The 23,657-nt window shown below is 49.8% G+C and overlaps 1 protein-coding gene across 1 annotated transcript in view; it reads left to right on the plus strand.

Moving 5' to 3' along the window:
- The first annotated feature begins 17,503 nt into the window (after positions 1-17,503).
- The window catches only part of KCNK3 (potassium two pore domain channel subfamily K member 3), a 36,537-nt gene continuing 30,383 nt past the window's right edge, over positions 17,504-23,657 (plus strand). Inside the window, exon 1 of the mRNA XM_081592818.1 lies at positions 17,504-17,786. Coding sequence (XP_081448944.1) covers positions 17,504-17,786 — 283 coding nt within the window. The remainder of the gene's footprint in view (positions 17,787-23,657) is intronic.

Here is a 23,657-nt window from a genome sequence, read left to right on the forward strand (position 1 = left end):
TTAGGAAATGTTCTGCCTGGACCTCATGGAAGGTTCTGAGCCGAGTTTAAAGAGAGCGATTTTAGACTCAGTTAGACTCATTCATTTACTGTGGAGTCCAGGCACTGAGCAGGTGCTGGGGAGACAGTGTTGAACCAAACAGACACATTGACCTGTCCCTACCCTCCTGGCATTTATGGTCCAGTGAGGAACATAGACATCTGATGCTTGAGGTACAACTGGCCTTTTCATTATGATGATGTTTTGTCATTGGGAGGAAAGGGGAACAGAAGACCATAGTAGAAGGGATGTAATCTCCCTGGGGTCAAGGAGGACTTCCTGGAGATAGGGCCATCAGAGGAGCAGGTGTGTGCACCAGGTGGACACAGGGGTCAACCTGGGTGGAGACAGAGTTCACGTGGCGCCAAGGAGGAAGGAGCATGACGGGACGGGATACGAAAGAGGCTCCAAAAGCCCAGAGGGGCAGGACTGCCAGGCAAGCCTGGAGACGTTGGGAGTGCGGATCCACAAGAGCCCCCTGCAGGCCACACCGAGGAGCCAGGTCTTCATCATAAAAGCAATGGGAGCCATTCACTAGCTCATCCTGGAGCCAAGTGACACATACCGAGGGGAACCTGAAATTAGAAAAAAAATGTGGCTTCTCCAGCGGATGAGGCTGATGAAAGGAACCAGGCCTCAGATGGGTGTGAGCACCCAGGGAAACTAAAAAGAGGAAGCGGAAGGGGAAAGAATTGACTTGGAGAAGCACCAACCATGTGCTCAGATCACGCGCTGGGTGTTTTACAGGTGACTTTGCATTTATAGCAGAGCTGAAGTAACCATAAAAGCTGCTCTGGCCCCACATGGAACCAAAATGTTTGCTTCCCCTCCCTCGCCTGCCTGAGCTCGCTGTTCAGGCCTGAAGGCTATCAGAGAAATCCTGGGACAAACACGCAGGGCCCTCGAGAAGCCGAGGGTGGGGTAGGGGGTGGGGAGGGTGGACGGGGCAACCTACACTGCCAGGCAGAGCCAGAGAGTGAGCTGGTAAGGAATCTGAGAAACCTGGCTGGTCCAAGCATCCCTTTTACAGATGAGAATCTGAGGTTCAGCAGCAGAGCTGGAAATAAAGCCCAATATCTGCAACTCCTTGTCCAGGGCTCTCTGCTATTCCAGGTGTGTGTGTGCATGTGTGCATGTACACACACAGACACCTGGGTGCGCACGGGGCTGAGATGAGGTCATCTGTCTTTCCATCCATCCATAATCCAGGCTGGCCATGATGCTGGCATGAATCAACATGTTTACAGAAATGAAAAAACCGCTTAGGAGAGAAATTAATCTCTATATGGAGGGGGGTGTCCAATTTCAAAAGGTTAATATCTTGATTTTTTTTAATCCCCTTTCTGTTTTCTCAAAGAGGATTTGGTGTTCTCAGACCCAGCTGGGAGCTTAAGAAAACAGAACAGTGTTTCTCTGCCTGTTGCCTTTCTCTGCAGCTCTCGGCAGACCTGAGGACAAGAAAGCTTGGAGCCTGATCTTGGCTCAGGCCAGCCCTGTGCCATGTTTCCCTCTCTGTACAGGGGTGTCAGGCTTCCCTTTCTGCAGCCCTCTCCCAATCTTTTGGATATTGGTCCAGCCTGGGAGTGAAAGGGCTCAGACACAAGAAATAAGAAGTGGGACTTACTGTTGAAGGAGTTCAGGGGAACTGACCTGGCAGCTGAGGATAATCACAGGCCCTGGGAGAGACTTTATAGGTGTGTGCAGAGAGAGAAGGAAGATGTACAGATAGTACTGTGTTGTGGGGAAACATCCAGGAGTCCCACTTCCCCCACTTACCATCTAGGTGGATCTTGGAGCTATCCTGCCTCCTTGAAAAAAAGAAGATGACAATGGGACCACACATACACTGGATATGCTCTTCAAACTGAGTTTTGGGGCAAACAGGAGAGAATATTTCTGGGTTCACCATTGATGGGTGGACAGAGGCCTTGGTGTGGCCATTTGTATGGCCCAGTGAAGTCCCTGGAGGTCAGTCACCTCTTGGAATCCCAGTCCATCAGACCCTGAAGTTCCCTGGCCCCAGACTTCCAGGAGAGAACACCCTTCTGTGGAAGACTGGGCCCCACAGGGTAGCAGGTGAGCTGGAGCCCCACCCAAGGCTAATTAGGTTCTCAACTTGACTAGAGTAAAAAAGTAGAAACCCACTCAGGCATGCTGACCTCAGAACCTATGCTCTTGGACTTCCCTGGTGGCCCAGTGGTTAAGAATCTGCCTGGTACTGCAGGAGACACTTGTTCATTCCCTGGTCTGGGAGGATCCCACATGCTTCATGGCAACTGAGCCCGTGCACCACAACTAGTGAATCTGTGCTCTAGAGCCCCTGCTCTACAATAAGAGAAGCCACTGCCACAAGAAGCCCTCACAACTAGAGAGTAGCCCCACTGGCCGCAACTAGAGAAAGCCTGCATGCAGCAACAAAGACCCAGTGCAGCCAAAAGAAATAAAAATTATTTAACAACTACAACAAAAAGAACCTATGCTCTCTCCTCTTCCTCATAGTTGCCTCCTTAGATCCACTCCATTCAAAGAGGGTAGAGTTCTCTGGCCAGGAGGTTTGTCCTGACTCAATTCCTCAAACCTTTATTAATAGACTGGAGGGTTTGCTTGGCAAGGTATGAGGGGGACAGAAAAGGTCCACAGAGCCTAGGGGGTAACTCCCTTCTGGCCTTGGGCTGGGGCTCAGTCCCTCCCCCAGGACCGTGTCAGGCCATCATCAGACACTCCTGGGCCTCTGGCAGCCGTTTTCTCGTTTGTCCTTTTGGATCCAGCAAGTTACAGCTCATTCCTTTGGCCACATTGTTCCTTAACGACATCACTTTTTCCATCTCCCTGACGGCTCGGTGCCCTTCCGCCTGAGCACTGCCTCCTCGCTGATCTGCAGCTCCCTGACATGCTGTGGTTTCCATGGATCACCGGACGATGCCATCTCTGTGTCACCTGACATCCGCATAGTGCAAAGCCCAGGAACCTGCCTGTGCCTGCCCACGGTGACCCCGTACCAGCACCAACACCCACCCAGGTGGTGTCCCTTCCCCTTCAGATTGTTCCATGCGCTGGAGACGTGGCTGTTCTCCAAGACACCTAGCTCAAAGCCTCAAAGGCATTCTTCAATCTGTACATAGTTGTGGAGACCCTTCTGAGCCCCCACCTGGGCTGGGTGCTGGGGCACCATGCTAAGGCTGGGCCATGGACAACTTGGTCTCCTCTTTCCTCTCCACCTGGGATCAGTCACTGAGTCCAGCTTGTTCATGACCGTTTTTTTCTCCCAGCTCCTTGGCAAGCTGGTGTCACTTGGCCTCATCCACAGTTCTGCCCTGTTTCCTACTCAAAGTCAAGCATCTGTCCCACCGGGCACAAGCCCAGGTGCTGAGTCCTGGCCCCACCTACAGCCTTCATCTCTGAGCTGCTCATTCATTCACTCAGCCAGTATTTGTAAGCTTCAGCCATGGGCCAGTCTCTGTGTAGACAGCACCTTTTGTTCTATTCCCCTGTTGCTGCCTAGCTCTTCTTCCCTCAATCATTTTCTGGTGAGGAAGTGTGGCAGAAGAGGGAAAGCACAGAATTTGGAGTCAAATTGATCTGGGTTGAATACTGAATCTGTTGTCTATTTACCTGTAAGAGCTTAGCCCATTTGCTTTGCTGTGAGCCTCAGTTTTCTCATCTGTAAAATGGGAAATAGATGGGGAAACAGTGGAAACAATGTCAGACTTTATTTTTGGGGGCTCCAAAATCACTGCTGATGGTGATTGCAGCCATGAAATTAAAAGACGCTTACTCCTTGGAAGGAAGGTTATGACCAACCTAGATAGCATATTGAAAAGCAGAGACATTACTCTGCCAGCAAAGGTCCGTCTAGTCAAGGCTATGGTTTTTCCAGTAGTCATGTATGGATGTGAGAGTTGGACTATAAAGAAAGCTGAGCACCGAAGAATTGATGCTTTTGAACTGTGGTGTTGGAGAAGACTCTTGAGAGTCCCTTGGACTGCAAGGAGATCCAACCAGTCCATCCTAAAGGAGATCAGTCCTGGGTGTTCATTGGAAGGACTGATGTTGACGCTGAAACTCCAATACTTTGGCCACCTCATGCGAAGAATTGACTCATTGGAAAAGACCCTAATGCTGGGAAGGATTGGGGGCAGGAGGAGAAGGGGACGACAGAGGATGAGATGGCTGAATGGCATCATCGACTCAATGGACATGGGTTTGGGTAGACTCTGGGAGTTGGTGATGGACAGGGAGGCCTGGCGTGCTGCAATTCATGGGGTCGCAAAGAGTCAGACATGACTGAGCGACTGAACTGAACTGAACTGAGAATGGGAATGCTGCCATTCCAAGGGCAACACTAAGTGTAATCATATCTATAGCTGGCACAATGTGCATTTCTGGCAGAAAGGGAAGAAAGAGCCTGGAACATTTGGAGGGACTGTGAAGATTACAGAATGGCTGTGCAAAGAGCCCTAAGCAGAGCAAGGGGGATGAGACCAGAGAGGCAGACTGGGACGATCACGCAAGACAGGAGCCCACACCGAGGGATGCAGGCTTGGCTCTGAGGGCTGTGATCTCTTCAGGAAATACCCCTGCCCCAGCACATGTCACGTTCCTCCTCTGCCTCCACCCAGCCATGCAGATTTCTTAGGCTGCCACTCTAGGCTTTCCAACAGCCTCCCAGTCCAGCCATCCTTCCACCATTCTCAGAATAATATGGGGAATAACATGGTTCTTCCTTGTAGCCTCCCTCCTGGCAAGTGACTAATAGGGGGTGCTAATGAGCAGGTCAGTCCAGGACAACTTGGTGCCCTCTCCCTCTGTATCCCAGCTCCCTCCTCTTTCCTGCCAGTCTGATCCAGGGAAACCAGCTGTCCTCAAGCCACGTCTGAATCAAGGCTACTTCTCCTCCCCTCAACAAACATCCAAAGGCTATGCATGGCCCAGCAAGGCCACTGGTTGCCAATCAGTGCCAGGACTTCTTTTCGATGACAGACCAAGGCTTTGGTCTGATTACATGGGCACCGGCCATCTGAGATCACCAAGGCTAGGGAAAGCTGAAAGTCAGGTGGTCCCCACGGTCTGCTCCAGCAAGGCCATTCTGCTCTCAAGCTGCAGTCATGAAAATCAAAACAGAGAGAAGGGCTGGATTAGAGAGGGAGACCTGGGTTCCAGCTGTTGTTAATAATAACATTCTTATCTTTTTTCTTTTTTTAAATTGAGATATAATTGACATATATGTATTACATCTAATGATTTGATGTATGTATATATTATTAAATGATTGCCACAGTAAGTTTAGTTGACATCCATCCACCACACATAGTTATAATTTTTTTCCTTGTTATGAGAAATTTTAAGATCTCCTCGCTTAACAACTTCCAAATCTACATTAGAGGGTTGTTAACTATAGTCACCATGATGTACATTATACCCCCAGGACTCGTGTTACAACTGGAAGTTTCTACCCCTGACCACTTTACCCATTGTGCTTAAGTGCCACCCTCTGCCTTGGACAAGCACCAATCTGCTCTCTGTACTTATGAGCTCAGTTTTTGTAAGATTCTACATAAAAGTGAGGTCATATGGTATTTGCATTTCACTGTCTGGCTTATTGCACTTAGCATAATGCCCTCGTGATCCATCTACATTACTGTAAATGGCAGAATTTTCTTCTATATCTTTTTTATATTGTATATATACCACATTTTCTTTATCCATTTATCCACTGATGGATGCTTAGGTTGTTTCCAAATCTTGGCTGTTGTAAATAATGCTACAATGAAAGTGGGGGTGCAAATACTGTTTGAGATTCTGTACCCTCCAGATTAATATGCAGAAGTGGAATTGCTGAATCACATGGAAGTTCTATTTTAATGTTTTTGAGGCACCTCCATACTGTTTTTTCCATAGTGGCTGCACCAATTTACATTCCCACCAGTGGTGCAAGAGAGTTCCATTTTCTCTACATTCTTATCATCACTTGTCATCTCTTGTCTTTTCGATGATAGTCATTCTAGCAGGTGTGAGGTGATAGCTCATTATGGTTTTGATTTGAGTTTCCCTGGTGATTAGTGATGTTAAACATGTACTTGCTGGTTCTTTGTATGCCTTCTTTGGAAAAATGTCTATTCAGATCCTCTGCCCATATTTTAACTGAATGCTTTAGTCTTTTCCTATTGAGTTGTGTGGTTCTTTATATATTTTGGACATTAACCCCTTATCAGATATATATGCAAATATCTCTGCAAATATTTACAAATATCTTCTCTTGTTTCATAGGTTGCCTTTTCATTTCACTGATAGTTTCCTTTGGTATACAGAAACTTCTCGGTTTACATTCTCACCTTTTAATAGAATTAATTAATTACTCTCAGTTTCACATTCATTATCTCACTTGGAGTCCCCCAACCACTATGTGAAAGAACATGGAACATGGAGATGGCCCTCATTTTCCTGTGCTGTAGAGGAGGAAGCTGAGGTTCACAGAAGGGCCATGGCTTGCCCAGGTCTCACAGCTGATCACTGCAGAGCTCTCCTGCCTCCTGGTCCTCTCCACTAGGCTGCCCACTTGTTGAGTTTGGGTCACATCAGTTGCTTAGTACCAACCCAGGATCCTAGAGTGTTAGTGCTGGGAGGGACTGATGTTTAAATTCTTCCTCAACATTCTTAGAGAGAGTATGGAGAAAAGGGAACCCTTCTACACTGTTGGTGGGAATGTAAATTGGTACAGCCAGCATGGAGAACAGTATGGCGATTCCTTTAAAAACTAAAAATATAAGAACCATATGCTACAGCAATTCCACTCCTGGGCATATATCCGGAGAAAAACATGGTTCAAAAAGATATAAGCACCCCTCTGTTCATAGCAGCACTATTCACAATAGCCAAGTCATGGAAACAACTTAAATGTCTATTGACAGATGAATGGACAAGAAGATGTGATTTATATACACAATGGAATATTACTCAGCCATTAAAAAGAATGAAATAATGCCATTTGCAGTGATATGGATGGACCTGGAGATTGTCATACTAAGTGAAATAAGTCAGACAGAGAAAAACAAATATCATATGCTATCACTTATATGTGGAATCTTTAAAAAAAAGTTATGCAAATGAACTTATTTACAAAACAGAAACAGATACGGACTTAGAAAACAAATTTATGGTTACCAAAGGGGAAGGATCGAGGGGAGGGATAAATTGGGAGTTTGAGATTGGCATATGCAATAGCCAACAAGGACCTACTATATAGCACAGGGAATTCAGCTCAATATTCTGTAATCACCTAAATGGGAAAATAATTTGAAAAAGAATAGATCCATGTATATGTATAACTGAATCACTTTGCTGTACCCCTGAAACTAACACATCATTAATCAACTATGTGCTGTCCTGTGCTTAGTTGCTCAGTCATGTCCAACTCTGTGTGACCCCATGGACTGTAGCCCACCAGGCTCCTCTGTCCATGGGGATTCTCCAAGCAAGAATACTGGAGTGGGTTTCCATGCCCTCCTCCAGGGCATCTTCCCAACCCAGGGATTGAACCCAGGTTTCCCACATTGCAGGCAGATTCTTTACCATCTGATCCACCAGGGAAGCCTGGCATAATCAACTATATGCCAATATAAAATTAAAAAATTTTTTAAATACATTAAAAAATGTATTTTTTATACAGCATCCAGGTATCTTGCAGGGAGTTCTTCCTCTAGAAAGGAACCAGCACAGGTAGAACAGACACTGTCATAGCCCAGGGACCTTCCTGTCTCCATCTTGTTTATCATCCCCTCACTTCCAGGGACCCCTTCTCCCTTTCTTCACCCCACTAACATGACCCAGCTTCCTCAAAGAATCTGGAAGCCAGATCCACCGTCAAAAAAAATCTTGTCTGGTTTTTAGGGTACACATATTTCATTGAATTTCTAGAGGCAAAAAATTCCAGGAGGGCATTTGTAATGTATTTAAAAAATACATTATTTCAGCTTAAAAAAAAATAGCCTGAATAATTAGACCCTGCAGCATATATTTCCATGTTTGAGGATTTTAAAAATTCTCTTCTAGTGGTCAACTCATTTTAGCCTGGACTAGAATCCAAACCAGGTAGACTAGATAGACTAACATCTTTGGGTTGTTTTTGAGTTTAAACCACTTCATTGAGATATGATTGACATATACAAAAGCTGTACATATTTAATATATACAACTTGTTGCATTTGAAGATAAGTATACATACATCTATGAAACCATCAAGACAATCTATGTTATAAACATATCCATCACATCCAAAAGTTTCCTCCTGCCTCTTTGTTCATTTATTATTGTTATTATTTGTTTATAAGAACACAATGTTAGATCTTCCCTGTTAGGACATTTCTAAATATACAGAACAATATCGAGATGGACTCCAGTTTCAGACTTGGACTAGATCGTTCCTGGTCCATCCTTCTCATTTGACAGATAAGGAAACTGAGTCTTGGGGCAGAGAAGCAAACCCCCCAATGAAATTCAGCTCCTTGGTGGCAGAGCCAAGTCTTAGTATGGATCACTGAGTCTCCATTCAGGGCTGCTTCGTGGAGCTGTAGCAACGTAGCAGCCTGAGGTCTGGGCAGCCCTCGGAAGGGGCCAGGGGACCACTTTCTGAGCAGCCCTTGGCCTGAGACAAACCTGCCCAGGCCTGAGCCTCAGGCTGCTTTGATGTTCCTACTCACTCGTGTGTCTGGCTCAAATGGCTGTCCCTTTGGACTGCTGCAAGGGGCTGATTAGATGTAATTGCTTTGCCTAGAGCGAGCTATCTGCTTAATAGAATCAGCTCCCAGTAATTAGCCAGCCAGAGGCTCATTTCCCTTGCTGGAGCCCTAGGGCCTCTAGGCCCTTACTCCTACCTGTAAGTGTTGGGCCTCTGCATAATGGCATGATGTAGGTATATGTGTAGAGGCCTTGGGCAGGGGGATGGGCAGGGGAGCTGAGAGAAAGCAGCGCTGTGAAGACTCAACAAGAACCCCAGGTCCAACCCTTCCTGGGGCGAGGGAATTGTAGCATTTCCAGGAGTGTCAAAGGGCCTGGTACAGAGGAAATGTTCCAAGAACTACAAAGTGCATCTAGTCCAGCCCCCAAACTCAGTACTGTTGGCAATCAGGTCATAAAGCATCTCTTGCAGACCTACCATGAGCCAGGCACTGTACTAGCTCCTTGGAGTCTTCTGAAATAGCCTCAAACCCAAATAGGTGAGGGAGATTAAGAGGTACGTCCTTCCAGTTACAAAATAAGTGAGTCATGGGTATGAAATGTACAGTGTGTGGAACATAGTCATAATAATGTAATATCTTTGTCTGGTGACAGATGGTAACTAGACTTGTTGTGGTGACCATTTTGCAATGCATAGAAAAATCACTGCGTTGTACATCAGTAACTAACATAATGTCGCAGGTCAATTATACTTTACAAACAAAGTCATAGAAAAAGAGATCAGATTTGTGGCTACCAGAGGCAGGGGGTAGAGGGAGGAGGTACCAGATGAAGGCAGTCAAATGGTACAAACTCTCAGTTACAAGATAAATAAGTACCAGGATACAGTATGCAACATGATAAACAATGGACACTGCTATATGTTATATACGAAAGTTGTTAAGAGAGTAAATCCTAAGAGTTCTCATCACAAGGAAAAAAATTTTTTTTCTTTTGTTTTGTATCTATATGAGATGATGAATGTTCACTACACTTAATGAGGTAATCATTTTGTGATATATGTAAGTCAAATCATTATGGTGTACAACTCACACTTACATAGTGGTATATGTCAATTATATCTCAAAAAACTGGAAGGAAAAAAAGATTAAAAAAAAAAAAAGCCTGAACCCAAAGGATAAGTCAGACCACGCCTGCATACCTTCATTGACCAGGAGCTCATTACATCTGGGCAGCCCATTGCTTCTACAGAGACATAGAGGATATTCCATCTATTTTGCACCGAAAGCTCTTTCACTGGAGCATTTCCACACAGATCACAGACCCCTCCTAGGCCACCCAGAACAAAGCTAATTCCTCCTCCATGTGACAGCTCACATGTCCGCTGCATCTTTTTTCCAGGCCAAACATCCCGAGTTCCTTGGTTTTGCTCTATACATCATGCAGGTAAAGCCTCTCATTAACCTGGCTGACCAGCCTGGAACCTGCTTCTGGTCATCAGTTCCTTTCTCCCAGTATTGTGAGGGACCCAGCTCAGCCCAGCTGAGTCAGGACTACAGGAAATGGGACTCTTTTCCCAGGAGAAACAGCTGCAGCCCCAGGCAGATAATGACTCTCTACCCAAGGAGCGCCAGGTTGGCGACCCAGCCCCTCCACTGAGGGCAAGACATCTAAAACCTACTCACTGGAAACAGTCACCTCCATTGCCCTCTCCCCCACTTGGATGGACACACACACACACACACACACACTGCCAAGCATGCTCACGGACTCCACTCAATAGTCACTGGCTGATTAATCATTGCAAGTGCTGTTATAATTATTATGTTTGGTGCTGAGAACAGTCTGCCTCTGCTTGCTTCTCAGAAGCCATAAACCTGCAAAAGAGGATTTTAAGATTTGTGAGGCTGTTGACTAGATCTCCAGGCTCACTTTTTTCCTTAGCAGCAACAGAGAATTCAGGTTTGTCAGAGGATACAGGTCATGGCCACTCCAGAATCTCTACTGGAGACAGGCTTAGGGGACTTAATTCTAACGATGGGAAGGGAGAGAGTCTAGGGCACTTACCTTGCTACTAAAGGCTTGCAGGTCAGGATAGCTGGGCTCGAGTCCCAGCCCTGGCCCGGCAAGCTATGAGGTCTGGAGGTGCAGACTCCCCTTGCCAGGCCTCAGTTTCCTTATCAGCACTGTCCAAGCTAAGGTTTCCTCTAGTTTTAATTATTCTATGAGACTTGGCCAAACACAGAGGAAAATGAGAGTGGAGGGGGAAATGACAAGGGCTGGCAAATAGAAGAAGGAGGGAAAAGGAGACCAGGCCTGAAATTGAAAGTCTCAGGCTCACAGCCTCCTTTAGACACACACACCAGGCTGGAGAACAGAAGCTGGTTTTCTCCCAGATCACACTCTCTCATCACCTGCTGGCCTGCCTAAGACCCCAGTAATGTAAAGGAGGTGAGATGTTAAAAGGGGAAGGGAAAGGGAGAGAAAGGAGGAAATTAGTTTAAAAAAAAAACAAAACAGTGAAACATACAAGCGGCAAAAACAGAAAAGTGAATCATACTGGCATCGGTGAGGACCAAGCAGGCCAACTCATGCACTGCTGGGGAGGGTGAAAACAAAGACAGCCACACAGAGGACAGCTTGGTGGTGTTTAGGGCCATGCAGTGGGCACAAGCACTGTGACACTTCTAGGTATGCATCCCAGTGGAAATTCCCTAAGGACACACATGAGGATGTTCATCTCCACGCAATATCCGGAGTAAAAGAGGGAGACCACCAAGAAGGTTGTCTCCAGAGACTGGGATCTGTCCAGTGCGTGGGTGTCGACTTTGGACTGAGACTTTCTGCTAACCGAGGGAGCAAACCCGTCCCCACAGCAACTGCGTGACGACTGGTTGGTTCTCACTCTGCAAGCAGGACACCCGGCTCTATGTCTGAGCTGGCCACCAAGCCCACTGGGACAGGACTGAGAACAGAGCCAGGTGTCCACCTCCAGGGGTAGCACTCTCCTCCTAACAGCTCCCAGAGCCTCTCCTCTGTGAGCAGCTGCCTTTTGTGTTTGGTTTGGGCTTGAGATGTTAAACAAATAGTGTTTCTTGACAAACGCAAGCCGGCTGCACTGGGACTGGTAATGCTCTGTAAATCCAGACTAATCCTTCATGTCTCTCCCTACAGAGGCACACCAAGAAACACCTCGGTCCTACCCTGGGTGCCCTGAATCCCATCAACCTGCCCTCGGGCGCCAGGATCCCTGGGGCAACTCTCCGTGTCAGCCACCTCCTGCTGCTCCTGGGTCCCCAGGGCTCCTCCTCCCCCTTCTCAGCGCCACTCCCCGACCCTCTCGGCCCAGCTTGATGTTGAGATGGCTCTGGACACCCCTTCCTACAGTGGACCATGGACTCCAGGCCCTGCCAACCCACCTAGCCCTGCCAGGGCCACTGGGACGGCTGGAGGAGTGTTTCCAGAGCCCCGTCTGTGCCAGGGGCTGTACCAAGCACTGTGAAGCATGGAGATGACTAAGGCCAATCAATCCCTGCCCTGCAGAGCTTAGGCCTGGTCCAGCCAGAATTTCATGGCAGGCCCTGGTCCAGGTAGTAATTGATAGCACCAGGATTTGAACCCCAGTTTGTGTGACTAGGGGTCTGCCCCTTCTCCCTCTTCCTCACCACCCCCTGCCCAGTCCTCCAGCCAAACTGATCAATAAATAGGGTCTAGAAATTGAAAGACAGAGAGGGCTCTGGGCCCCTCATCCTTCAGATCGCATTCCCAACCTTTTGAAAGTGAAAGTGTTAGTCACTAAGTCGTGTCCAGATCTTTACGACCCCATGGACTGTAGCCTACCAGGCTCCTCTGTCCATGGAACTGTCCAGGCAAGACTACTAGAGGGGGTTGCCATTTCCTTCTCTACCTTTTAGAATGATCATTGCTAATCACAGGGCTAGACCTGTCATTAGCGTCATAGAAGGTCAGAGTAGGAAGAGACTTCTCAGGATAGTCAACACTTTCATCCTATAGAAAAGGAAACTGAGGCACAGAAAGACAAAGTGACTCTCTCGAGTCTGCCAGCTAGTTGGTAGTAGGTGGCAACTACCAACTGGGACCAAGCTCCTGGACCTGGGTTCCCAGTTCAGCCCCCTCCCCGCATGCTTCCTGGGGCCTTCAGACTCTCAAATTTATCTTTATCCTCTTCCTCTAAGCCAGGCACGGCTCGCTCCAGCTTTTGAAATATCAGTCTGGAAAGAGTCACAGAAGCAGATTGCTCGGGCTTTTCTGCCCATAGACTCTGCAGTCTGTGTCCCTGGCCTCACTGCCAGTCTCTATCCCAGCAGGCAAGGGTGCTTTAAGCCCTTTACTTCATACTGAGTCCACATGTGGGGAGACTCTGATGTGCAAAGCACGGTGCTCCCATTCTGGGAGTTGTAGTGTGAGTACAACTCCCCGCCCCACGCCCCAAGGAAGATAATGAGCCAGGGACAAGACAATGTCTACGGAGTTGAAGCTTACATAGCGTCCTGTGAAAGCACAAAGGAGCCAGTGGTTCTGATTGGAGGCAACTGGGGAATGCTTCGTTGAGGGTATGGCCTTTGAGTTGGGTCTTAAAGCCTGAATAGGAGTTCAACACATAGAAAATAGAGGGGACGAGGAGGTATCAGCATCCCAGCTGATTGGAGCCACGTGAACCAAGAGGGAAGCATATAAGTACTTGGAAATGGAGGACCTCCTTGGTGGTCCAGTGGTTAAGAATCCGCCTTCCAACACAGGGGACCTAAAGTCCCACATGCCGTGGAGCAACTAAACCCACACACTGCAACTATTGAGCCTGAACACCTCAACTAGAGAGAAACCAGCACACCACAACAAAGAGCCCGTGTGCTGCAACTAAGACACAACACAGCCAAAATATAAATAAATAAATATACTTTAAAAAATAATAAGGTGATGATCCATTTTTGAAAAAGAAAAATGTCCTTGGATGTGCCTAGAGCTTAGGAATGGGGTAGAATATAAACCTGGAAAATAAGCACAGGGAACTCTACTGAATACTCTGTAAGGGCTTATAACAGAAGAGAATCTAAAAAAGGTGGTTATATGTATATGTGTTACTGACTCACTTTGCTGTGAAAACCTGCAAACTGTCACATTATAAATCAACTATACCCCAATTAAAAAAGAAAAGGAAAATAGTATTTGTGTGGTATTTAGTATACAATAATACGCAACAACTAATGATAACTAAATTTTGTACCATTCATCCTCACTCTGACTGTCCTTTTCCTCGCAAAGTAAAGTCTTAAAAGCAGTAGCTATATCCTCTTTTCATCTGATTCTTGGAAGAACTAGGGAAGCAGAAGCAGGCCAGGAAGGTCATGGGACGTTATAAATGAAGGGAACAGACATGCCCTGATCCAAAGCCCTCCATTTATGGCTGTGCAAACAGACGCCCTGGGAGGAGTGACGGGCCCACAAGCCAGCAGGTGGCAGAGCCAGGACCCCAGCCCAGGTCTCTCAGCTCTCCACCCTGTGTTCTCTGTACTGGACAGGATTTCAGAAAATCCTTGTACAGAAGACTGACCAGCATAAATTTAAAGGATATAAAAAAAAAATCTCTCTTGCTGGCCCAAAGATTCCTCCACCGGAGTCACCAACGGATTGAAAAAAAAAATGCAAGAAAGTGGAGAAGCCATAGCTGAGTGGTTTTTATCCTTTACAACAGACTGGATTGACAGAGGTGCTTTCTGACACTTGGCCTTCAGCAGAGGGTGGCACAAACTCGTCAGGGGGTTGGAGGTACAGGCAGATCAGTCCTAGGAGTCCTGGACAGAAGGGAACGGGATAGGCATTGAGGCCTTAGGCCCAGTTGCACCCAGGTTGAGGGCTGGCCAATGGGACTCCTACCTGTAGGTCCTGGGGGGTTACTCAGAAACTTCAACTGGTCCCCCCTCCTTAAAAGAGGGAAGGGAGGAAGGGCAGGAGGAGGAGACCTAGGCTGCCATCCTGGGCTCCAGGGGCACTGGGCTACTCTGTTGGCAGGGGTCCTATCTCAAGCATAATGGGGGATAGCGGGAAAAACCCCAGCCATGGCACAGGAGTCCTGGACCCTATACTCACTACATGACCTCAGTTTCCTCATCTGTAACGTGAGAAGGTTGGGCTAGATGATCTCTAAAGGTCTTTCCGGTTCTGAAGTACTATGAGAACAAGCTTCATCATAATTAATAATAAATGCCTTGCCCCTAAAGAGAGCTTTTTCTCTTTTCCAAAGCTCTTTCCCCATAACATCACCTTTCATCTGCACAGCAGTCTGGCCTGGCAGCCAGAGGTGAACAGACCCTGGACACCTAGCCTTTCACACTGAAAACCAGACCTGGTGAACCATTTGCTCCTCCAGACTGGCTTAGGGGGAACTGGCTTCTGGGGTGGTTAGTTAGGTAGAACCTAACTTATGCCTCCACCCCTGGGAAGCCAGGAAAGGCAGTGCTTTTCTTCCAAAGAGCCAGAAGATGCCAAGAGGGAAAATCTGCAATAGGCTGAGTTCAGGGCCAAAGGGTCAGGACCAGAAAGTTTGTGGCAGATCAAAGAACCTGACACAACCCAAAGAACTTTGAGGGGAGGAGGAGGGGACAAAGTCCAGTCAATAGGGCCCTCCTACCAGGCTCTGGTCAGAGACCCGAGTCTTAGGGGAGAAGTTATACAGCCTCATACTGTCTGATATGCATGCATGCCAGCCTCTTTGATCCCTTACAACAATCTGTTCAAGAGCTAGTATAAGTAGCTATCCCATTTACAATGGGGGAAAGCAATGAGGCTCGAAGAGTTATGGAGAAGAACATGGGCTTGGGAGGTAGAAAGAAGGCTCTTCCCAGCTGTATGCCCTTGGGAGATTCTCTGCACTGCCTTTGGCCTCAGTTTCCTCATCTATAAAATGGACATAACTATTCTTTCCTTTCAGGATTGTGGTAAAGACTAGAGATAGTGAATGTAACAAGCTTCATCTGATACACAGCAGATGCTTGATACATACTTGTTGAATGAATGGAGGAAGGAAGGGATAGGTTGGTGGCCCTCCTGGGAGAAGCAGTATAGTGACCCACAGTGACAGTCAGCCCAGGATGTGGGTTGATGGTACTCCTGCTTCTGGCTGGCTGCCTCCTGAGCCTACCCTCAGTCAGGGGCCCTGGGGCCTCTCCCATGTCTCTCCTCGTGGCCTATGCCAGGGTCCTTTTTGACCCTCCTTGGCAGCGGAATTCACATTCCAATCATTCTGCTCACTCAGCCCATCCAAGTCTGGAGTTGTCTGGAGCTAAGCAGGCTTGGGATCATCTGCTGTGACACCTCATCGAGGAGATAAGGAAGCGAGACTCTGAGAGGGGCAGTGACGCCTCGCCTGGGTCCCACAGCTTGCGCTCCTCACCGCCACTGCACCATGTTGACAGATGAAGAATCCAAGGCATAGGAGGAGGTCTCCCGGCTCCTCCTCCAGGTGGTCAGGGAGCCTTCTACTCTGGGCCCCCCGCCTGTTCTACTCCAGCTAGATCCCAGTTCTGTGGGGATGCCCCATGGTGGTGTCCAGTGCCATCCCTGGCAGCCCAGCCCGAGCCCAGCCTGGTCAGCTGGTGCAGGACAGAGGCCTGAGATGTCAAGCCTGTCCCTGACGGCGCCTGGGGAGTGGAACAGGGCACCTGGGACTGGGTGCCACTGTCCCAGGCTACCAGCCTGTGCTTCCTCATCCAGTTCCAGGCACTGTGCTGACCCGGGAAGGGACACATTTCACGAGAGCAGGGCTTTCCCTTGAGTGTTGGCCCATGCGTGCCCTGGTCCACAGCTGTGCCCTCCTGTTTCTAAGACAGCCAGCAGCTTGGCACAGGGGAGGACCTGTGGCCTGGGAGGCGGGAAAGCTTGGCTGAGTCCAAGTGCTGACGCCAACTCACCGTGTGCCCTCGCACGTCACTGGACCTCTCTGGTCTCCGTTTCCTCATCCACATAGTGGAGGGCAGCACCGCAAGGCCCAGGGTCCAGTCCAGCTATTCCCTGTTGTGACTTTGGTGGAGGGATGGGACTGGGGTGGAGTAGGGGCTTGATCTACCCGGTTCCTTCCCCCTGCCCTTACTTTTCCTTTTCTGTGGCATCAGTTTATCTCCAGCTGTCCAGGTCTCTCTGTCTCCCATTTGCCGCTCTTTCCGTTTCCATCTTTCCCTCTGTACCTCTCTCACTCTGTATTTTTCTGCCTGCCTCCTCTTTTTCTGTGTCTATGCGTCTCCCTCTGGTTTTATCTCCTTGTCCGTCACACCCCCCTCCGCCTCTTTTTCCTCTCTCTTCCTCTGTAGTTATATGCGTTTGTCTGTCTACTTCTCTTTCTCTGGGTCTCCTCCCTCTCGCCCGCGCGCTCTCTCTGTCCTGCCCGGTCTCTCCGCGGCTCTCCCGCTCGCTCCCCCTCCCCTCCCCTCCCCCTCCGCCCGCCCCCCTCCTCCCTCCCTCGGCGCGTCTCCCCAGTCCTTATTTGGCTGGGCGGGAGGGCTGGCGGGAGGAGGCGGCCTGCGGGCGGGGGGCGGGGGGCGGGGGGCGGGAGCGGGGCCGGGCGTTGGAGGGCGGTGGGTGGTGCTGAAGGGACAGCTCCGCGGCGGCAGCGGCGGCGTTGGCGGCGGCGGCCCCGGGGCGCGCGGAGTGGGTGCCCGGCGCGCGGAGCGGCGAGCGCAGCCATGCCCCAGGCCGCCTCCGAGGCAGCAGCAGCGGCGGCCGGGGCCGGGGCGCGGGCCGGGGGCGCCGGGGGGCCGGCGGCGGCCCGGGTGGGACGATGAAGCGGCAGAACGTGCGCACGCTGGCGCTCATCGTGTGCACCTTCACCTACCTGCTGGTGGGCGCCGCGGTCTTCGACGCGCTCGAGTCGGAGCCGGAGATGATCGAGCGGCAGCGGCTGGAGCTGCGGCAGCAAGAGCTGCGAGCGCGCTACAACCTCAGCCAGGGCGGCTACGAGGAGCTCGAGCGCGTCGTGCTGCGCCTCAAGCCGCACAAGGCCGGCGTGCAGTGGCGCTTCGCCGGCTCCTTCTACTTCGCCATCACCGTCATCACCACCATCGGTAACTACTCGCCGGGCGCGGGGCGGGGACCAGGAGGCTGGACGCCAGGTTCTGGGGTAGTCCGGGGCCGACTGGGGCTGGGGGATTCCCCCCGGAGAGGGTCTACGCGCAGAACCCCGCGCTCTCAGAAACCCGAGTTCAGCCTGGAGTGTCTGCTCCGCGGGGACAGGACTCGGGGGAGGCGTCGAATCCTGGCTCCGGACTTGACTCTCCGGCAGCGCCAGCCCTAACTTGTCCCTGCCAGGCTGCTAGAGGGCCCCAGGGGACTCTGAAGTGTGTGAGAGGGGCAGGAACGGCCAGCGGAGGCTGAGGAGGAGGGGTGTGGCCGGGTCGGGCCCTGGAGCAGGGCGCCGAGTGTGAGTGGCGGGGAGCGCTGGGTTCCACCGTGTTTCTGCACATGGGCTCTCGGACCCCAGTGTGTCCACACCGGCTGGGGCTCTAGGGAGATGTGTGGGTGCAGGTACTTGGCACTCCGAGGCACAGCGGGCCACTCGGGTGTCTGAAATACTCCATAACTGTGGCTATGAGTACTGCTTGGGATGTGTGTGTGTGTGTGTGTGTGTGTGTGTGTGTGTGTGTGTCCACTCGTGTGTGTGCCCAGCTCCAGGAGTTTAGGCTCTGCCAGCCAGTGCCTTTAATTTTCTTAGGGCAGCAGAACTGGTGCTGGAAGCCAGATCCAGCCCTGTCTGCCTTCTTTACTGCTGTCCCAGGAAAACAGTCACCTCATAGGAATGGCCCCAGTTCCCTTCTTCCAGCCAGGGCAGACCATGGTGTAAGAGGCCACACACACTCAGGCTCTCTCACAATATAGGCACAGGTGCACACACAGGTACACACACAAGCACACAAGCAGATATCCAGGAAAGACTCCCCAGTGAGGCCCTTGATGTGCTGTTCAAGTGTTCAAACAGGAATGAACACCGTGTCCACCCCCAAGACTACAATTCCAGCTCAGCTCTATCACTTTTCCCACTGTATGACCTTGGGCAGGTCCCTTCCCCAGCCTGAGTCTCAAGTTCACCTCCAGACAATGAGGGGTTGGCTGAAATGATCTCAAGGGCTCCTCCCAGTCCACCTTCCCCCAGAGCTCATTGGGATGCTTCCAGGAGCTGTTTCCTCTGTCTTTCCCATTCCTGCTTCTCTCCCTGGTCCCCCTCCTAACCTTGGCTGAGCTCCCAGGGGCTCATTGCCATTTGGCATAGCCCGTAACAAGATGGCAGTGTTTTCCTGGGAGTCAACAGGAGTGGAGAGGGGTAAAAAGCAGTACTGGACGCTGTGCCTGCAGTTTGTCCACTGCAGGATTGCCCTGAGATTCCGCTGCTGTCTGGAGACCACAGGGAACTATGCTACATGGTTTCTGGAAGATGAAGGAAAGGACCCCAGGAGTGGATGTGGCCCAAGTCGGGGCACTCCTGTGTCCTACTGATGCTGGGAATGTAGGGCAGGTTGGTCAGACTCCGGTCTGCCCAAAGAGAAGCCTGCTTTCCTGCGAAGGACCAGACTGGGTTTGGTTTGGAGTTTCTTCCCCTCTCCCACCTCCCGGTCACCTGCCAGGGTTTCAGGAGCATTGAACATCCTTAAACCACCCCCTTCTTTCTCCACATATCTCACCCTTGGTGTAGGCCTCCGTCTTTCTCAGTACCCTGGTCCCCAGCCCCACAGTAACTTCCCACTGACCTCCTTACCTCCAGCCTCATTCTCCCTCAGGGCAAGCTCACCAAGATAATGCTACCAGAAAGAATTTCCCCAAAGCACATCTCTGACCATACTGATTCCCTTCTCAGAAGCCCTCAATGGCCCCTTGCTTCCCCTGCAATCCATAATCCCATGCTTCTTATCCCAAATTTTAAGAACCTCATGGCTGGCTCCAATTTCTATGTCCAACTTAATTTCTCACTTCTTACTGACATGATCTCTTCACTGCAGCCCAACTGTCCCCTGAGAATACCTAAGTGTGCCTGTATGGTTTGACTTTTTCTCTGTCTTCTATTTATCTTGTCTAAGCTAACCCTCTAGGTCCAGTTGAAACCTCACTTCCTCCTTGAAGTCTTCCAGGCCATCCCAGGCCACTGCTCTGGACGACTGCAGGACTTGCTGTCAGGAAGACCTGAGTGACATAATGTAGGCTGCTTTGCATGGCTATTTACATTTCAGGAGGAGTATTTCGTCTCTTTAACCACAGGAGATGTAATTAACCTCCATGTTGGTAGGGCCCTGTGGTTCCCATCTCTTTGCTCCTAGTGCCGGAGCAGTACCCAGTAATACACAGGAGCACTCACAGAACGCTATTGATGGGTTTAAGGTGTGCAGACATGAGAGGGCGTCATCCTTCCTCCTCTCCCATTCCTGCCATTCCCCAAAGTGCTTGTAGTCCTCACCAAGAAAGATGCTAAAAGCTGGGGGCAGAGGCAGACAGTGTGGTTGTGGTGATTATTTATTTATAAGGTGCTTGGCAAGAGGAGAGAGCATCAAAGCACCACCCTAATTCTGTGGGGACCCCAGACTGGCACTGCCCACTCTGCCCCACCCAACCATTCCTGGCTTTTTGTCACCTCTCACTCTGTCTATGCTACCTGGCTGGAAGCTGTCCATATGGGCTCAGGTCTAAGAAAATTCTCTCTGGGCTGTGACTGGATGGTTGGAAAGGGCCCTACATTAGACTGATCTTGACTCAAAACCCAAAGGCAGCAGTCTGTGTCCACTTGACCGCTTTGGGGACAAAAATAGGTCTCCTGGGGGACCAGGAATCCTACTGGGATAGAATGATGACAAAATTTCCCATTCATTCATTGTCTTAGTGTTCACAATGTGCTTTCATCTCATCTCTTAAGTCTCAGCCTTCATAGCTCAGGGAAGTTGCCAGGTCAGGTACGGTTAGATACCTTGTGCAGATGAAGGCATGGAGGCTCAGGAAGAGGAAAGGACTCCTCCAAAGTCATGCAGCTGGTGAGCAGCGGAGTTAGAGCAAGAAGCTGGGACTTCTGACTCGAAGCCCAGTGTTCCTTCCCCTGCCAGTTTCTTGGCTGCTTCCTCTGCCTCCATATGCCATGAAACCCAGAGCCAGCTGGGACTGGCATGGCCAAGATGTGCTTAGTGATGCCAGCTCGTAGGGTGGTCATGAGCAGCCCTGATTGGTTGAAGGTCAGCAGGGTCTGAGTTAGTCATTCACCTGGTTAGTCACAGTCTCCACTGACTGCAAGGATTCCTCCAGCTCCTTCATCCCTAGTCTCCCAGACAGGAAACCCTTCCTTTGTTGGGCCCTAAGTTCATCAAATGCAAACGGAAACACTTCTCTGGGAAAGCTTAACCTCTCTAGTTGTTGAGTCATTAGACTCCTCCAGGGCCCCAGCCTCATCTATTCATAGCCCAGAGGCTGTCAGAGCAGGAAGGGACCTTGAGATCAGCTGGTGCCACCCCCTTTTCTTAGTGAGAAGAAACCAAAGAGGCGATGGGAGTGGGGTAGCCAAAACTGACTTCCAGGCCCACACTCCTCCCACTTGCGCAGACTGCTTCTTTATTAATATTATTATAATTTACAGCAGCAGCAGCAACAGCAACAATAGTAATGGCAGCCATCACTTATTAACTACTCTTTGGCAAGCTTCAGTTGTGTCTAACTCTTTGGGACCCTATGGACTGTAGCCCACCAGGCTCCCCTGTCTATGGGATTCTCCAAATAAGAACACCAGAGTGGGTTGCCACGCCCTCCTCCAGGGGGATCTTCCCCACCCGTGGATCAAACCCATGTCCCTTGTGTCTCCTGGATTGGCAGACGGGTTCTTTTACTGCTAGCACCATCTGGGAAGCCTCACGCTGCCTCTTTATTTATTTATTTATCATTATTAACAGCAGCAACAGCAACATTAACAATGGCAGCCACCACTTAATAACTCCTCTTTTGGCAAGCTATATACATTTCATTGGAGAAGGAAATGGCAACCCACTCCAGTATTCTTGCCTGGGAAATCCCATGGACAGAGGAGCCTGGCAGGCTGCAGCCCATGGGGTCACAAAGAGTCGGACACGACTGAGCGACTAACACACATGCATTTCATTTGCAGTCCCTCTTTCAATTCTTTCACCAGCCCTTCAGAATGAGCATTATTATCCCCATTTCTCAGCAAAGGAGCCTAAGGCTCTGAGTGTCAGTGACTCACCATGGCCTTGTGACTTGAATGTATGAATGTAGTGGAGCCTATCTGATTCCCATGCCCTTGGATTTTTTGCCAATTTTTCCTCTGTTTCAAGAACCCAACCCAGACCTTGTATCTTGGGGATGCTAAGTAGCCAAGATTTGTCTCTTCCCCCTGGCAAAATCTCCCCAGAAGGAGAGGGCCTCTTTCTCCAGTATGCTACAGCCAGCCTTTGCTCCCTGGCGCCCGGATCCCTTACCAACCCAGACCACGTGCCACAGTTGTGTGCACAAGCCCTCCTGGAGGCTGCCATGGGCTCACAGGCACCCATTCTCCCACTGCAGGTCCCTAGAGTCCTTGTGGCTCTAAGACAACAAGAGACCAGGTGATTGATTAGCTAGTGAAGGTGGAATGGAAAACCTGTTCTCCTTTCTCCCCAGCTTCCAGCCTGTTCTCAGCAGGACACAGGCTCCCAAGGCTCACCACATGGCCTGGGAATCCTTAGATTGTGAATTCAAGCAGGGAGCTCATGGGGGAACCTGTACTTCTTACATCTTTCCAAGAAGAAAGAAAATACAGAAGTGACCTACCACCCTCCAAAATCCCAGAGTCCTCAATAAAAATGAGAAAGGAGACATTAGCAGTCATCCAAACACCCACAGAGGTGAGTGACTTGCCCAAATTCACATGGCAAGTTGCAGATACAACCCTTTGGACGCCCAGACTAAAGATATCTGTATCACCCCAGCCTGTTTTCCTCATGAGCCCCTGCATCATTCTGTCTGCTTCTCACTCGGCTATTCCCTACCTCTCTTGACTTACCATGGGGATGGAGGGCTAGCTCAGCCTGAAACAGTTCTGCTGTCCACTCTCAGTCAGTACGTCCGTCCTCCCTGCCCATGGACCACCTCTCTGCTTTGACTGCACAGCCTTTCCTAGGGGTGGTGGTGTAGGAACATGGGTGCTGTCTTAGAAGCCTGGGTGCCTGGGTTCATCTCTCAACCCCCATCTCCACTTACCACCTCCACCCTCTGCTACTAGCTGCGTGACTTTGGATAAGTTGCTTGGTCTCTCTGAACTTGTTTTGTCATTTACAAAATAGGAGAATAATATCTGCCTATTAGGATTAAATGGGCTAATGTAAAGGAAGTGCCTGATACAGAGTATATACTTAATAAATAGTATCTACAGTTATAAGAGTTAATATTATTGCTCGTGTATTATCCCTTTTACTACAGAAGGGAGCTGCTCTGTTTCCCAAGGATTACTATGACGGACGGCAGCTACCTGACTCCTTCCTAATAAGTGGAGACAGTGGGACTGGGGACCAGAGGCTGCCACATCCTTCCCTTCATCCTCCTAATCCCACTCCCCCATCCCAGCTTCCCAGGTCCTTGCTCATGCCTGGAGTCTGCCTGATATCCAGGCTCAGCGACCATGCTCCTTTCTATGAGCAGACAGACTCCGCAGCAAACCAGTCAGGGAGAGTGAGGAGGAGACCCCATCGTAGACTGGAACAAGGAGACAAAAGTTTCAGTTCCACTGAGCTCAGCTGCTGTTCCTCTCTGACCATCAGTTTCTTCATCCACAAAGTGCATATATTTGATCAGAGGTCCTTCTGGCCATCATGCCTCCTGTCTGCAGTCCAGTTCCCACACATCCTGATTGGAGGCCGGAGATATGGAGGGCGTGCGGGCAAGAATGGGGCAGAAATAGAAGACACATGCCTGGCCATAGT

The sequence above is a fragment of the Giraffa tippelskirchi genome, chromosome 4, assembly GCF_054371585.1.
Source record: "Giraffa tippelskirchi isolate mGirTip1 chromosome 4, T2T-mGirTip1v1.2.pri, whole genome shotgun sequence".
NCBI lineage: Eukaryota > Metazoa > Chordata > Mammalia > Artiodactyla > Giraffidae > Giraffa > Giraffa tippelskirchi.